We start from the raw sequence: 16,287 nt of genomic DNA on the forward strand, positions 1-16,287 counted from the left end.
ATACTTACACTTTTGTGTTCTCTAGCCTAAAGAGGTGTTTTGGTCCTGATCTATGTGCTGTTGTCATCCTTCAGAGAAATTAAAGTTGAAATGGATCTATCTGCACCTGATATTTTTGGCTTTTTTATCTCTTTGGATTTCATAAAATGCCATACCAACATGAAATGATGCTAAGGTAGTCTTTTTTAAACTGTGTATTAAATTTAAGATTTGTATAGACAGAATTTTGTTGTAAAATAACAACATTAGAAATTGCAAATAAAACATTTGCTTATGAAGTGGTGTACAATAAATAGCCCCTTACAGAGGGTGGTTACTCTGTGTATTTGATGAATACTAAAGCATGATTAAGAGGTTCAAAGACTTTGAGAATAATCTTTGCTTGTCAGTACAGCTGTATTCCCAATAATAGCCGGGTTTTATATTTTTTATATGTAAAAGAGCCGTTCTGTAGGTAATACTGTATGCAGTGCTTTTATATAGCAGATGAATAGCATTTGGATTACAGTGGCATTATCATTAAGACAACTATATTTTTTTTCCTTAGTAAAATACCTGAGATGAGAGATATATATCTTATCTGCATGCTGATATCTGTATTTCTCTGCTGGGAACTAATTTAAACACTTCATGAGAGATTGACATTTTCAATGCGTTAAACATTCTTAAAAGCTGCTTTGTTCATTGCAAACCATATTTAGTATGACCCCATAATAATGTAGCACGCCTCAAGTGTCATGCCTGTCTTTACTGTGCACACTGGAGCTATGTTCATTTATACTAGACAACAGCACTTCAAGGAAAGATTTCTTTTTTTCTTGATAGGCAATTAGCAGTAATTAGGAAGATTCACCTCAGTAAGATGTCAACATCAAATTGTTTTAAAAAGTTGAATGTCAGTGGCTCTAAAAGAGGTTTTTTCCCTGACATATAGATATGGCATGTGAAACATGAAACGTTAATTTAACTTTTCTGCTTATTATTCATGCACAATATTATTTTGTCATTCACATACTGCACTGACAGAGTGCAAAGGGTGTTAAAATAGTGCTGCTAGAATAAAAAGAGGATTAATCTACCATTGGCCAATTAGCCAAAGGGTACTTAATGGTCTCTAAAGGCTACTGAAGTCTAACAACTAGCTAAAGCACTAGCAAAAAGTCCTCTATATTACCTTCATTTACTTGACATTTTGTGAAACAGAGTCGGCTGCTGCTAGCTGCATTTGGCTGAAAATAATTTATAACTGAGTGATGTGGTAGGTTTTACTAAAATTTCAGAAAAATCAGTGACAATTTTTACATTTTAGAACTTTCTTGCTTTTGGGGGGGTGATTGGTTCACCTTGGAGATAAGATATTAAGTCACCAAAGACAGTTATTTCACATTTTGTCTTCATGTTTGGAATACTAAGTTGTCAGCCACATACATGCCTTGAATGATGAAAACTTTTATTGAGGCTTCAAAGTCCATAAAGATATGTTTCCCTTTTCTCTGTAATACATGATCATGTGTTAAGGATGCAGCACAGTTGGCTTTTTTGTCTGATATTTGTTTCTATTTTTTCATTAATTCAGATAGCTATATACTATCTTTGTTAATTTTAGCTTTGTTTTCTGGAACCCGTAAAACAGACACAAGTTGATTCTGTAAACAATGATCGAGATTAAAAAAGTGACTTTGAATATTCTAAACTGGATCATCATTATGTTATACTAACATTTGCTTGAGTGTGTAGAATCCTAGATATCTAATTCTGTGCCTGCAAGTATGTTTTTAAAAGTTCTTTCATGATGTATGTGTGCAAAAAGTACTTTCTCTCCTACATATTTTCTTTACAATCAAGCTAAAGCTGTGAGAGAATAACATTCTTAGCATTCCATTTAAAACACTTCAGTCAAGCACCGTTAAGATTTAAAACGGAACTTGGTACATGAGCTACACAGTATAATAAAATATATTTCATTAACTGTTATAGAAAGACTTCTTAGAAGAAGACCAGCAATCTGTTGAATTCTAGTCTATTAAGACATCTCTATGCATGTTGTAACATTTTGAGCTGCCTGGAATATCAGATGGGAGGCTTCATAGCAAAAATGAATTTTACGATTTTACACATCTGAAGATATTTATATTGGTTAAATGTATAGTTGAATTTTTCTAATAAACTGAGTAATAACATAAGATTATCTCATTGCTTGAAGAGTTTCAGGATTACCTGATTTATATCCTATTTTATAATTCTGAGTAGAAGTATACTCTATATAATATATCTGCAAATGTAATATATGAGGTCATGTACCTCACAGCAGTAACAGTACAGTAGCAACTACCACCCACAGAAGTCTCTTTTTACAGTTGCAGTAGGAATGTAGCTCTGCTGTGGACTGAACTAGAAGCCCATCCCAGGGTTGCTGCAATACAGAGGAGTGATGGGCCATTCAAGGAGGTTTCTGCATTTAAGCACTGCATCTTCCATACAGTTGTCTTTCTGAGCAGACGGCTTATGGTATAAAGCCTTGCTGAGTCACTAAGTTTTACTTTGACTACATAGATGATAAGATTTCATCACTTATCCCTTTGCGTACAGTATTAAGAAGTGTATTGTGTCCACCAGAAGCAAGGAGATTAAGATAGATAGATGTTAAAATATTAAATCTATAAACATCTGTTTAGCCAAAAACACTCTGGAGGAGGTGCAGCAGACAAAGCCCACTGCTTCTTGGAGAAACAGCAGTAGCCTGCCTTTACAAACATCTGGTCTAGCTGGTGTTTAAGATTCTATCTTTCATCCTAGTGACCTCTCTCCTAGGAGTAAATCCTTTTCACTCTGTCACTCAGGATTTACATGCATGGTAGGACACTCAAGGAAGAAAATGCATTCAGAAAAAAAGAACCAAAGAACAAAAGGCTTGACTTAAAACATACCAAGTGATGAGGAACAACAGGACAATGAACTTATTTCTAAGTAAATGAGTAAATTACTTATTTCTAAGTAATGTGCAAGGAATATCTTTTAGGCATAAATAGAATATTTGGGGGCGAAGGGTTTTTTGGAAATTCAAATCCTACGTATGTTCATATGGAATTTTCAGGTATCCTTGCATAGTATTATATATACTAATATAATGCATCGAAAGTATTAAAAACGAAACCCAACCAACCTGTAACATCATTGACATAGTCTCCAGTTATTGGAGGCAGACTTCCTGATGGGTGTCTTTGATTGCAATTGTGTGCCTGCCCTTGTCTGCTTTTGCTAGTTGAAGGCCTTTTGTCCTTGATACTTCTTTCTCCTCACCCTACTTGTTCTAATGTTGTTGATGCAGTTAATTTCCATACATTCATAATTGAAATAATTTTTTCTATCTCCCTCTCTTAAGTGAATTCTGTAACTGAGGTAGCTCTATCATCTTTGGCACAGGTACCATAAAGTTACTTCCTTTTTCATTTTATTTGTACCATTTTTGTGAATGTGACCACTGCAACCATGGCATTTCTAGAACTTACAGATTTTGCCTTCAGTAGTAGTCTTAAATGGCCTAAGAAACTTAGGTAAGTCACAAGCTATCTTGGCCATATATAGCCATATATAGGGGCTTCTTTAATTTTAATCAAAGATATTGATTGAGCTCTGATTTTTTTAACTTTTCTTTTTATGAATAATTTATTATAGAAACACTGAATCATGAAATTCTGTATGTGGAAATATTTGCTATACTAGACAAATCAACCTAATGGTTATATTTTTTTATCTACTATGTTTTCCTATACTACTGCTTTTTCAGTTTTTTAAAGTAGCCTTCCTTTTGTATTTACCCACATTGTGTTAATTGAGGGAATAATATAACGGATTAGAGAGTAACCAGTCAGAAAATACATTAACACTGTTTGTCTATTGCTTAATAATTACAGAAGACTGAGAAGAGAATGAAAGACTGACCCTTTTGCTAAGGATTGTACCGATCTCAGATATATATGTATGATTCCCATGAGCTTTGATAAATGCAGCAAGTGTAGAAATACTGTCAGAGTTCTAACTGTAAACATAGAATGCATTTTCCTATATCTGTAACAATTTTTAAGCTCATAAAAAACATGTAAGCATGCCCATGTCATTGGTAATAGAAGTAAACATGTCCATAAATTGTATTTCTTTTATCTGGATAAGTTTGTGATACTCACTAATCTGTGTGGAAATGTATGTGTGTGTATAAGTATATGTATGTTTCAAATAATATAAAATCCAATTTTAAATAAAACATCAAGATATTTTGAAATAGAGCAATATCTTTAACCTACTCTCACCCATGTTTTTTCATACACCAACATATAGCCAGATATATGTTTGGTTGTTTGAAGGTATAGTATCATCCCCATTTTCTAATCAAGATTCTTCACAAAGGAATATTTTTTTTCTCTGATAAATTTCAGTATCATTTTGTATAATTGTTGCCTATGTTAAACTACCATATTATAATCTTTTTTTGGAATAATGAAGTAGTACTGTAGTTACCTCTTAAAGAGCAGAGAGTTAGGCCATTAAAGCTTGGTGGCTTTCTGCTGAACATGTATTGGTGATAGATAAGCACTAGATTGAAGATTATTTCAGTTCTCCCTTTCACAGAAGAACATTCAGTAATATTTAATATAAAATTAATATTTTATTTTAAAAATTATCTCTTTAAGGAGTACTGTGATATATATTGTTATACAGATTAAATAATTCTCATTAGTTGTCAATCAAGTGTAACAAGACTGAGAGTTAGTTTGCATGTTATTTATTTGAACTAAATCCCTAACAAGCTTCGTCTGCTAATTGGACTTAACATTTATGTTGCTAAATGAGAAACATTTTGGCTGCAGTATAGGGTGGTAAGACCTACCCAGTGGAATAAACAGCTAACATCTGTTATCCTGTCCTGCTCCAGCTTGGCTTTTACCAGTTAAGTACCTCAGCCCTAGAGTCAAGGTTATGGAATATGTGGTTCTCTGGCTATGGTGCTTATATGTGAAAGGGAAGAAATAACATGAGTAAAGACCAGCCAACCAGAAGATATTTAGTGCAGCTGGTCCACTTTGCTTTAACCTCTACAAGCCCTACAAATATCAAAACAAAAGCCAAGAGAAAGATGTATTTTTATAGCAGTTGTCAACACAGCAATTCTAGTGAGCTTACAGTGGTCACCATTAAAACAGATTTGACATTTAACCACCTTTAATACGCCTTAGTGCCTGAGATATCTTGGTATTTCTTCATGCTCTGTATAGAAAGTAATTGTAGAATCTAGGTAGAGCTTCTAGGTAAACATGTTTCAACAGTAACCACTCTTAAAGTTTTACATAGTAATTTTTGCCTGTCATGGTAGAAATATAAATATATAGAAACAAACTTGAATCAGCTTGCCTTTCAAAAAATCATTTTTTAAAAAGTTAGTTTACTTCTCTTTTCTGCAAGATTTGATCTTTGCTTGAATTGAGATAACAACTATGCAGCATAAAATATAGATGGTATGTAGTGTTTCATTTTTCTTGAATTCTAACCACAAAAGTATTTCATATGATCAAACAAACGTTTTTGAGATGCAATTGTGATTGTTACTTCTGCTTGTAAAACAGACATTGACCTCTGACTTGGCCAAGTGGCAACAAGAGAAGGAAGATTTACAGGGAAAACTGAAGTTGAGAGAACATCTGTCTCAAACTGCTAGCAAGAATGAAGCAACACCAACTCCCTCAAAGAACATAGATTCAGAGATGAAACAGCTGCAGTGCAAACTGAAGGTGACAGAACAGATTATCCAATGCTGAGGATAATTCACATGAGCAGTATTTCATAAACAGGGTCAAGCAGATATACACTCGAATGTGCATATCATTTATATATGTTATCCTATGATTAGTAACATAGGTGTTAAATAATCTTTGATATTAAATAGAAATGTTGTCATACCAGATGATTTAATAGTTGCAATTAAAACACCTTTTGCAGATCCTGTATCCCTTGGCAGTTTGCTGAGTTTTTCACACAATGACTAAATGCATTGTGTTGAAAAGTGCTGTGGAATTACTTTAAAGGGAATTTTGTTTTTTTCTTGCTTCTGCAATGGAGCTAAACAATAACTATCTGTGAAGCAGGAGAAAGAAATCAGACTGATTCTGTAGCTCGTATAATGTTATATTATTCATATGTCATTTCTTGTTTTCAGAGATGATTCTTTTTTGCATTTTTGGTAGAAGTAGCAGTAGTAACCATAGTAAATGAAAGGATAACTTTAAAACATGACTCCTGCATAGAAATGAGGGCAGCAAAGAGTAGCACAGGCAAGGCACATTGATTTATTTTAAGTATGAAAAGTTCATATGAGAAAGAGGTCTTGCGAGCATACTTTTTTTGTTGTTTTGAGTGTTGATTTTAGATTTGAGTTTGCCTAATCTACTACTCAGTGCTAACTTCCATGAACTAGGGTTATCCCTTCTGGTGATTGTCATCCTTATCCAGAAATTTAATAGACAATTGCTCTTTGAGTGTAAGTAAAATAACAAAATGATGATTTTTCCTGTAAGCTGTTCAGACAGTAATGCTAAAAATGTCCATATCTGTCTAGTACATGTAAACTACAAAATACAGTGTTGAAATTCAGAGGGTTTTTTTGCCTCTGCAGCAGAAGTGTCACAGCACTGAACAGAAGTATTTAACAAAAGCCTGTATTAATCTGATGTCAAAAACTCTAACCGAGCTTTTCGTTCCTTTTTAAAGAAGGGTTACATTTGAATCGTAAAAAATAAACTATTTATGCAAAACTCAGTTTAAAAGATATGAAACAAAGTATGTGACCCTCAAATCTAGATTAACAGAGTGAATCTACTGATAGGTGAACAGTGTGTTTTGACTGTAATGGCCTCAAAAGGTACTCTAGATTGAGTTACTGAAACTGTTGCATTGTGGCCTTATTTTGACCTAATGATTTTTCAGAAATTAAAGTCCTGCAAGTCGTTTTGAGCATTAGAAATGGACAGAAGTTTTCAAGTGTTATTTAGGATTATCTAGCATACAAAGGACATACAGTTATTTCTCTTAATATGTCAGTGTGCAATCAACAAAAGATTTCCTTATAGCTCCAGACCTCAAAGTACATTTTAGTTTTTATTGTTTTTTTCTCAGAGCTGTCTTTGCAGTGTTTGTTTGTTTTACATAATGATCGCTTGTAACTTTACCAGTAGAAGGAAATGTGTTAGATTGGCTGGTGTATCTGGAAGCCAAATATCTAAGCAAATGTCTTTGCTTCTGAGCATGTGCAGAAGTATTCTAAGTATTTAAGTTCATATCTGATGTGTAAACCATATAACTGGGTGCTTGCTTCATGCAAATGAGGTTCAAACTCAACAAACAGGTCTCAGGAAATGCAGCAATATTGTGTTACTGTATGTCATTTTAACAATTTTCTTGTAGTACCTAACAAGACTAGAAAAGTTATTAAGAACTGTATTTTAAATCTTACTTTGCACACAAGAATATATACTCCCCTTGAGGGGTAGAGCATTATGTACAATACTCCCATTAATGCTATTGGGTGTTAAAAGTCTGCACTGAGCAGAGGAATTCTCAAGTATCTTTGTTTACAGCATGTCTGGTCTATTCTCTCTTGGTTTATTTAAAACGAGTAAAATCCCAAAGCTCTGGTGCAGTGGCTGAACCTGCAAAAAAGCACGCGTGTTATGTTGTGCATATTCTTCACACGTATGGATCTTTCGGCTACACCTTCTGGAATTTTGAAATCTATATGCTCTTCTTTGAGGTGCTGTTTTTAGAAATGGCTCTCAAAGCTATGTTCAAATTGCTAAGATGGCTACTTAGTTAAATTGATCTATATATATTTTGAGTAGAGTGTTCACATGAAGGAATTGAGGTATTTTTTTCCTTTCTAAAATAAGCAATGAGGAAAAAAAGAATAACTGAAAATTATGTAGGCATTACAAATGGCTAAGAATTAGGAGCACTTTCTCCTCTTTATTTTTTTGTTGCAGGAACGAAGGATTTATGTTTGTGTAGCTGAATGAAATTGTCTTCTGCTTTGAGTTTCAGGGGAGCAGAAAAGCAACAACTACTATTGTAGCTTGTCTTGTACTTTCAAATATACAAGATCAAACGGATTAATGGAAACTATTGCTTTGTAGATGTAGGCCCCTAGTGCTCTAGAACTATACTGTTCAAGGATATAGTTCAAAGAAAGATCTGATTTTATTTCTCTTCTTTCCTGTTACCTTTTCAGTTGACCATGCTATGCAAGAGAAAATTTGGTCCTGTCAGGTATAGTGAGCCTGCAGGTGTTCAGGCTCATATGTCAACATACGTTAATCATAGTGGCTATGGAAAAGTACTGATGTGAGTTGTATTTTCTAATGAAAAGACTTTTGCTTGATGAAAAGTAAGAATACTTTTTTGTACAGTAAAATAGATTCCAATTAATGTTTAACAGCATTCATAAAATATATCAAAGTTTCCACAGCCCTTTGTTTGAAACAAATATACTGTTGACTGAGATCATATTTAATCTACTTTATTTATATTTTAATATTTTTCAATATAGAATTCGAATAATGAAATCACTAAGCAATCAACGACCATTAAGTCACTGAAAAATGAAGTCCAGGAAAAGGAAGAACAGATACAAGAACTACAAGTTAAGTAAGTTCGCAGTTCTATCTGTTGTATTTGGTGCCACCCAGTGGCAGCTGTAGAATTCTTACATTAACCATTTGGAATTAGGTTTTTAAGACAATCTTTTATTCTTCTTTTCTTTATATATATATATGTGTATGTATGTATGTATATATATATGTATGTATATAATCTTGTAGACTTTTACAGTTTTTTAGAAATTGGAACAGTACATGCTAAGATTGCATTTTGTTTAAGCTGATGAGTGATTAGCTAGCTACAGTATCTGCACTGCAATAAGAATACCTTAAGTCAGAATTCAGACCCTAGGGTAGACTTTTTTATCCTTGATGTGAGTCTAAATGAATTCCTCAGCACTGTTAAATGCAGTGTTTCAAATACAGTAATTCTTTGCCTAGGGGCTAAGAGACATGTCAAGGTTTAGATGCTTAAACAAGATTAAATATCCAGTCTTATTTTCATAAAAAGTACAAAAGAACAGTTGTATTTGTTTCTATGAGAATTGATTAAGGTTTACTTTGTTTTGAAATTTGCATGTATTGGTGCAATGTATGCAATTGAGATTTTTGATCTACCTACTTACTTTAACAGATTGTTCTTCAATTATATTACTGTATAAACATAACCCATTAGTATATGCATGAACTTCTTGCCCGTCTCAGGATTTAACTCCTCTAAGGGTTCTGATTTTTTTGTAGAAAGAATGCAATTCATTTTAAAAATGCGTTTATTGCAAAAGTAGAGAATTATTAAAGTGTTTGAATGATGTCATAGCCTAATTTATGTTTAAAATAAAACTGAAGAAATCTTCTAAAATAGTGTTTCAACTTAAATTTAAAATAGAATTATTGATTTATATAATTTTATAATAATATAAATATTATTGTTTTGCATAAACTGTAAGATCTAATCAACAAAATAACATTAACAGTATAAATGTCAAATAGATTAAAGAATTTTTAAGATGCTCTATCTTCTTGTGGATTTTTATATGGTATTGACATGATATCAACAATGTTTTATTTCTGAACATATTGGTATCATTCATTTTGCTTTTATTAAAAAAAAAATCACTTGCCTGAATGTATTCAAAAAATGCTTATGATTATTTTGAAAATGTTAGTTTGTACTCTTAACTGTAGAATCATTGTGTAAGACATAATTTTATCATGAAATATAGATCGTGTCATAGTACATGAGTTTCCTTTTTTAATAAGTTTCTGTGAAAAATGCTGATGTTCTAGATTTTGTATTTTTAAGACAAATTATCTTACCTGACTTGATATTACAGCTCAACAAAATAGCTTTTTTTCCCTGTATTTCTGCGTAATACTCAGATGAATGAAAGAATTCCCTCCCCCTTAAAGAATTTTGTGCAAAATAATGCTTGAAATGTATCTGCCTCAGGCATCAAAGAGATTTAATTCAGTGAACTTTTTTCAGTAGGTTTTTAAGGTACCACTTCGTGACAATATTATCCTTTCAGATGGTATAATTTAATTAGAGCATAAACTACAGCAAAAAATCAAATCAAAGATTAATTGCATATTTAGAAATAGGTAAGAAATAGGTAGAAATAGGTAGAATTAGGTAAGAAACTTGATACTGTCTTTGATGATTGGGAATAAGGTAAATCACAAGAATTACATCAGCTTTTATTCTAAGAAAATTCTAAAACTAAAAGAATGATATTTTGTCCACTGCATTCATACTGTTCAGCTGCTGAGAGTAATCTATTAACAATATTTTGTAACAGTGACTGTAGTATTACTTTTCCTCTTATTTCTAGGATTTCTCGAATGGAGAGGGACCTTAATATGAAAAGACATTTGATAGAAGACTTAAGGTCTCGGCTAAAAGCAAATCAGGAAAATGAGAAAACCCATAATGAAACATTACAAAGTCTTGAAAAAAAGGTACTTCCTACTTGCTATTTGTAGTTTTACTAAAAGTAAAAGCTGGTGGATTTGCAGAAGTTAGTTAAACATGATATACTTATTAAATCAATATAATACTTAAGCAAACAACATACAGTTAATTTAAGTGTGTAATTCCCTCCACTGTAATTTGTCTGAGATCAGTATATGATGATAGCTTGAGTGTATTCAGCATAATTTAATGTATGTTCATAGGAGGTATAATTAAATATTGAAATATTCAGAAAACTGAGTTGCAAAGATTTGCTGTAAGTAGTAAGATGTAGTTTTGTGCACTGTAACTTCATAAAAATACAGTGAACCTGAAACAAGGATGATTTTACGTGACATATGGAAATGAAATCTGTGCACATTTCCTGGCTATACTGGTTAAATGCTTTAATATGTTAATCTGTTTTCTACTGCAATGTTGTAAATGATTTACAGTTCTACTTTGGTTTTAGCATTTAGTGTAATTCTGACTGTGTAGGTAGAGCTTAATATACGTAGCAGGTTATTTTCCCCTCCAGAATTCTAGGAGAATTTCACTGAAGCTAGAACTTATGCATGTCATGGCGTCTTTGTATATTATCCAAGTAATGTGTTGCACTTCGGCCTTTAATTCCTGAAAAAGATTATGACATCTGGTTGTCTGTGAGTTATGCAGTGTATTATGCAGTGTGTGATGCCAAAACAGAAATAAACAATTTGTCCATTAGCTTTTATTCTCCTAAAATGTGGCGCTTGCTGCATAGCACAGGCACTACCTCTGCTTGCAGTCATTAAGCACTTTTGGCTCTAGAGAGAGATACTGTCTTAACCTCTGTGCCAAAGATAAGGTGTTATTAAGAATTCCTCTGCAGACAGTGAAAGCACAAGTAACTGAGGGAGAGAAAGAAAGAAAAAAGAGAAATATCTGATTTTGTTTTAGAGAAACAATTTAAAATAGACTGGTGTATTTTAATCCTATTCTTTGAGTGTTTAGAGCTTTACATTTTTGATCTTTCACAGAAACAAATTTCATACATTTCTTTGATTATTAATTATGGAAAATCAACTCGATAAATTTGACATTACCTTCAGGAGAAGATCGGAAAAATTCCCTAATACTTGAAACTGTTTGGACAACTCTGTGATGAATACTGTCAGAACAGCTGAATGAATTTCTTGGAACATTCTTTTATTTCAGATTGCCCCCAATCAGTACTTGCATTATTTGGCAATATTATATTATCTAAGAAGCTGTGAGGCTACTACCATGTAGACAGTTCTGAGCTAAGTCTTAATGAGTGTCTTCTACATCTGACAGGGAAAAAAAGGAGTGGAAACTGGTTCATTCACTCTTACATTCACTTTAGCTGTGAAATATGTCTAAACCTACAGCCATGCAAATTAGGAGCTTTTCTTTGTATTTAATACATGCCAGGATTTCATGTAGCAAACCTGTGTGCGTACTGATTTCTACTACATTAGTAACAAAGATTTGTTGAAGATTACAATTTCATAAAAATATACGTTAATCAAATAATTTGTGTAATACAGACAAGTATGTCTGTAGTACAGATCAATAGCAAGATTGATTTTGATTTTTCACTTTTAAGTTTTGTATCTTAATAATCTAATTGCTATTTACCTTTCTTTATATCAGGTAAAGGCACTGACTGAAGACTGTTCAAACAAAAAAACTTCAATTGACTCATTGAAACAAAGACTTAACGTAGCTACCAAAGAAAAGTCTCAGTATGAGCAGTTGTATCACAAGGCTAAGGATGAGTTGGAGAAAAAGGTATGTTAAGAGTTGTGATGGCTTTGCTGTGGAACCTTTTAATACCTTGTTTTTAAAAGAAAAAATGCCAGGTCATCAACTTAGACTTTTTAAATATATAAGTGGAAAAAAGGAACAGAACAATAGTAGTGTGTCTATCTGATTTCATTGACTCACGTGGCAAAAATTCAGAGAGACATATGGATGTAATGACTGCAAATGAAATTATTTTTTTCCTATGAAATTGCATTTTATGTGTTACAGGTAGAATGATCTGTGATGTTAATTTTTTTTTTAATCTACTATAACTCTCTGTCAGTTATCATATCACTGACTGCTGTTTCTATCTGGGTTATTTCAGCATCTCAAACTTACCAATTTAGAGAGCAAAATTATTGAGACTGAATGTGCCATGACTGCACTTGAGACTACTGCATCCCAACAGCTCCATGACTTGGCAAAACAAAGTGGACAGGCTTTGGAAACTGTACAAAAGAGGCTGCTGCTCGCCAGTGACAGAGTAGAAGAGTTCACAATGTTTGTGAAGGTTTGAATTTTTATTTTTTAGTGGGGAGTTCACCCCCCAAAAAAATCTTGAGTGGAAGCAAAAATTAAAAAGGTTGGATAAGACTAATACAGGTGGGATCCCTGTTCAGGAGCAATCTTTGAGGTTCCTGTGCAGGTCTGTTGTCAGCTCTGTGCTAGTCTAAAAGGGGACAAGAGCCAATGGCTCCAGATCCTTCTTTTAGCTTAGACTTCCACAATCCATATTGGTCATCTTTTTGTATATGGCTGCCATTTGTTCCAAGGAGAAAATGCTTATTTGTATATCTAGGTCATATTGCTAGCTTAGTTGTATTACTCAAGTAAAAAAATTTCCGAATTCATCTGAGAAAATAGTTTGTATATGTTGCTTGATGAAAATTTCCGAATTCATCTGAGAAAATAGTTTGTATATGTTGCTTGATGAGAATTATTTCATTTTACACATACATGTGCAAATAATGCATGCATTATTTTAATTTAAATTATTTTATTACAGAAGCATTAAATGAGGAATCATCTATCTTGCAAAATTTAGAGCAATTTTAAAAGCATTGTGTAGGATTTTCTCTCCTTATTTTGGTTAAGTACTCAGCAATCTGCTATAGTACATCATGCAGTAATACTGCATGTGTGATGTTACACAGATAGCTTCCTCATATTAATTCAGTGTGAAGTTCTGCAGAACAGACTAATCTGGATTTTATAATTTAATATTTGAAATATTTATTTTTATAAAACAGACACCACTGTAACACAACGCTGCAATTTACATAATTAAGAATTACAGTGCTCATGGTATGCCTATCTTGAATTTAGCGTATACCTACTATGTACCTACTTTCAAACAAGGTTATATCTTACTGACCAATGGGACAGTTCCACTTCTGTTCTTCCCATGGAGTTCTGTAGAGATAAGCTGCTATCGGATATCTTTGAGCAAGTCCAATAACCTCCCAAGTAAGGAACAATGGTATTTTAATACACTGTGGAAAGAAGATATAAATAATTCTCTCTTCATGAATAGCTTTAAAATGTGGACTGAAATTTAATAACTTAAAAGAAATATATGTGCCTTTTGCCCTCCTTCTGTCATCTTCAGGTAACAAGTCATTCTACATGAGTTTTTTCAGTGGCTTGACTGGTACAAAATTATGTTCAGGCCAATTGCAAAATTCACATTGGTTTCAGTATGAAAAAGAGGTTGACCAACTTTAAAATCGTGAGTTCAAACAATATATAAGCTAAAGATATATGATTTGAAAATGGCAATTGCATTTTATGAAAAAGCTTTTCCTATTATTTAAAAAAATTGTATTTTTAAAAATTTGTTGTTAATGTAAAAGCTATCTTCCATTGGCCTTATTTCATAACCCATGCAAAAGTGGTATAAAATGGATCACATTTGCATCTATGCCCTGTGATTCAGAAGTATTTTGCCTGTTCTTGAACAAATAGTTCTTTTTCATGCAAAAAAAGTACTTTCTTCTGACACAGAATGCTTGCTCTAGAAGGAAGAAAGGAATATTCTTGCCACAGTGGTACAGTTATTTTGGCTAAATTAGGAAAAGTATGAAATAATCTAATGTGTAATCTGTTCTTTCATAAAACAACCCAAGTTATTGATGAGAGAGATCCAGAATTCTGTTTTCATTCAGATTGATAGGAATTTTAGACTGACTTCATTGAAGGAAATGTAGTGGATGCATGGATATAAAACTAATAAGGATTGAGTTAGAATTAGCAATTTTGTTCTATGTTCCCCTCTCTCTGGAATCTTTTATGTGACCAAAACTTACTTGTTACTGTGTGCCTGAAGTTAAATAGATATTTAAATTTATAGAGGTTATAGCAGAAGAAGAAAAAGAAGTGTGTCATATTTTACATACTCGCATAATGAAAACCTTATCCAAAATTAGAAAATATGAGAAAAGTATAGGATTTTCTGTTTTCAAAAGTACCAGTAATGAGGCAAAACACCTATTAGTAACTATTACAGTACTTCATTCGTTGCTGAATAAAATGACTGCCTCTGTTTATAACTGTGAATATTCATTAACATTTACATGGTTGTGTTGTACACTAAAAGAGTTTGAATAAGTAGTTTCTCTACTAAATAAATAATACTAAATAAAAATATTAAATATTTAGCTGCTAAAGTTAAATATGTAGTCTCCCCTTGCTAAAAGAATGCATGTGCATATTTCAAATACTATTTTTGCTTACTGTTTTCCAATGCAGAAAGATTTTGTGAAGATAAAGATGCTATATGTAAGTAAAATATTGGTGAACAGAAAATTCCTTAGCAGCCTGCTTTGTTTAGGTAGTTACTAAATGTTTATGGAAGAAAAATCCTCTGAAATTAAATTTCATTCACAGCACACCACTGTAAAAAATACAGTTGAAAATCCTTGGCATTCAGTGGAATTTTTATCAAAAAAATCCCATTAAAATACCTCTTTCATACTTACTGCTGTAACCACAAATATGAAAATCAAGATGGCAAAATAAGAAAGAGCAGTGCTTCTCCTTCTTACATCAGCTCCTTCTTTGAAATCTGGCCTGTCTCATTTCTATTCTCTCCTTCCAAATGGTGTCAATTTTCCCCTGACTTTGTCTCTATCTCCCTCTAGTCTCAATAACTTTTCTGGTCAAGTAAGTTTTTTTTTATAGTGATTAATCAAGTTTAATGTCTCTTGCATAAGCGCTGTTTTTATTTTACCTGCTTGTCTTTGTCTATCATTCTCAAACCCAACTTGATTTTTCTGAGTGTAAGTGTAATAGTCTTCTCATTCATCAGTTGAATTGTTACTTTTTCTAGCTGTTCCATGTGTCATTATGTAGCTCTTTTTATGACATACAGCAATTAACTAATTTCAGCATTGTTAATGAAGTAAGTGCAGCTAATAATAAGACAGCAGAGGAATGTCAGAACAGGTAGTTCTTACTACTTGTAGCAGGTGATTATGGAAAAATTGAGGTAGCAGTTACTATGGCTTGTTTAGCATATGTTGTTTTTAATGTATTCTGAGGGAGAAAATGATTCTGATACACAAAATATCAATGGCTAATTTAGAATTGAAAATAATGGGAGTAGATCTCTAGAGTATTATAGCATCCAAGAAAATAAAATATGCCTGAGGACTAGATTTTTGAAATGAATGCTGCATGGCAGAATTGGAGGTAAAACTGGAAAAGCAGACTGTAGATATATGGCCCATGAGAGAAGGAGAATGAAGAAACGTTTGCCTTTGCCAGAAGAATCAAGTTCTTTTAAGAGTATCTATACACACACACATGTGTATATTATGTGTATTTAAAATGTATATACAAATGTGTATTATAAATGTATAGTATAAATTAATATATAAGTGAATATAC

At 32.6% G+C, this 16,287-nt stretch overlaps 1 protein-coding gene across 1 annotated transcript in view; it reads left to right on the forward strand.

Moving 5' to 3' along the window:
- CNTLN (centlein) overlaps positions 1–16,287 on the forward strand; it is a 202,298-nt gene that overhangs the window by 161,914 nt on the left and 24,097 nt on the right. Inside the window, exons 19-23 of the mRNA XM_062599459.1 lie at positions 5,619–5,783; positions 8,591–8,688; positions 10,472–10,598; positions 12,247–12,384; positions 12,725–12,910. Of these exons, the coding sequence (XP_062455443.1) occupies positions 5,619–5,783; positions 8,591–8,688; positions 10,472–10,598; positions 12,247–12,384; positions 12,725–12,910 (714 nt within the window). The remainder of the gene's footprint in view (positions 1–5,618; positions 5,784–8,590; positions 8,689–10,471; positions 10,599–12,246; positions 12,385–12,724; positions 12,911–16,287) is intronic.

Source organism: Rhea pennata, chromosome Z (assembly GCF_028389875.1).
Source record: "Rhea pennata isolate bPtePen1 chromosome Z, bPtePen1.pri, whole genome shotgun sequence".
Lineage (NCBI taxonomy): Eukaryota > Metazoa > Chordata > Aves > Rheiformes > Rheidae > Rhea > Rhea pennata.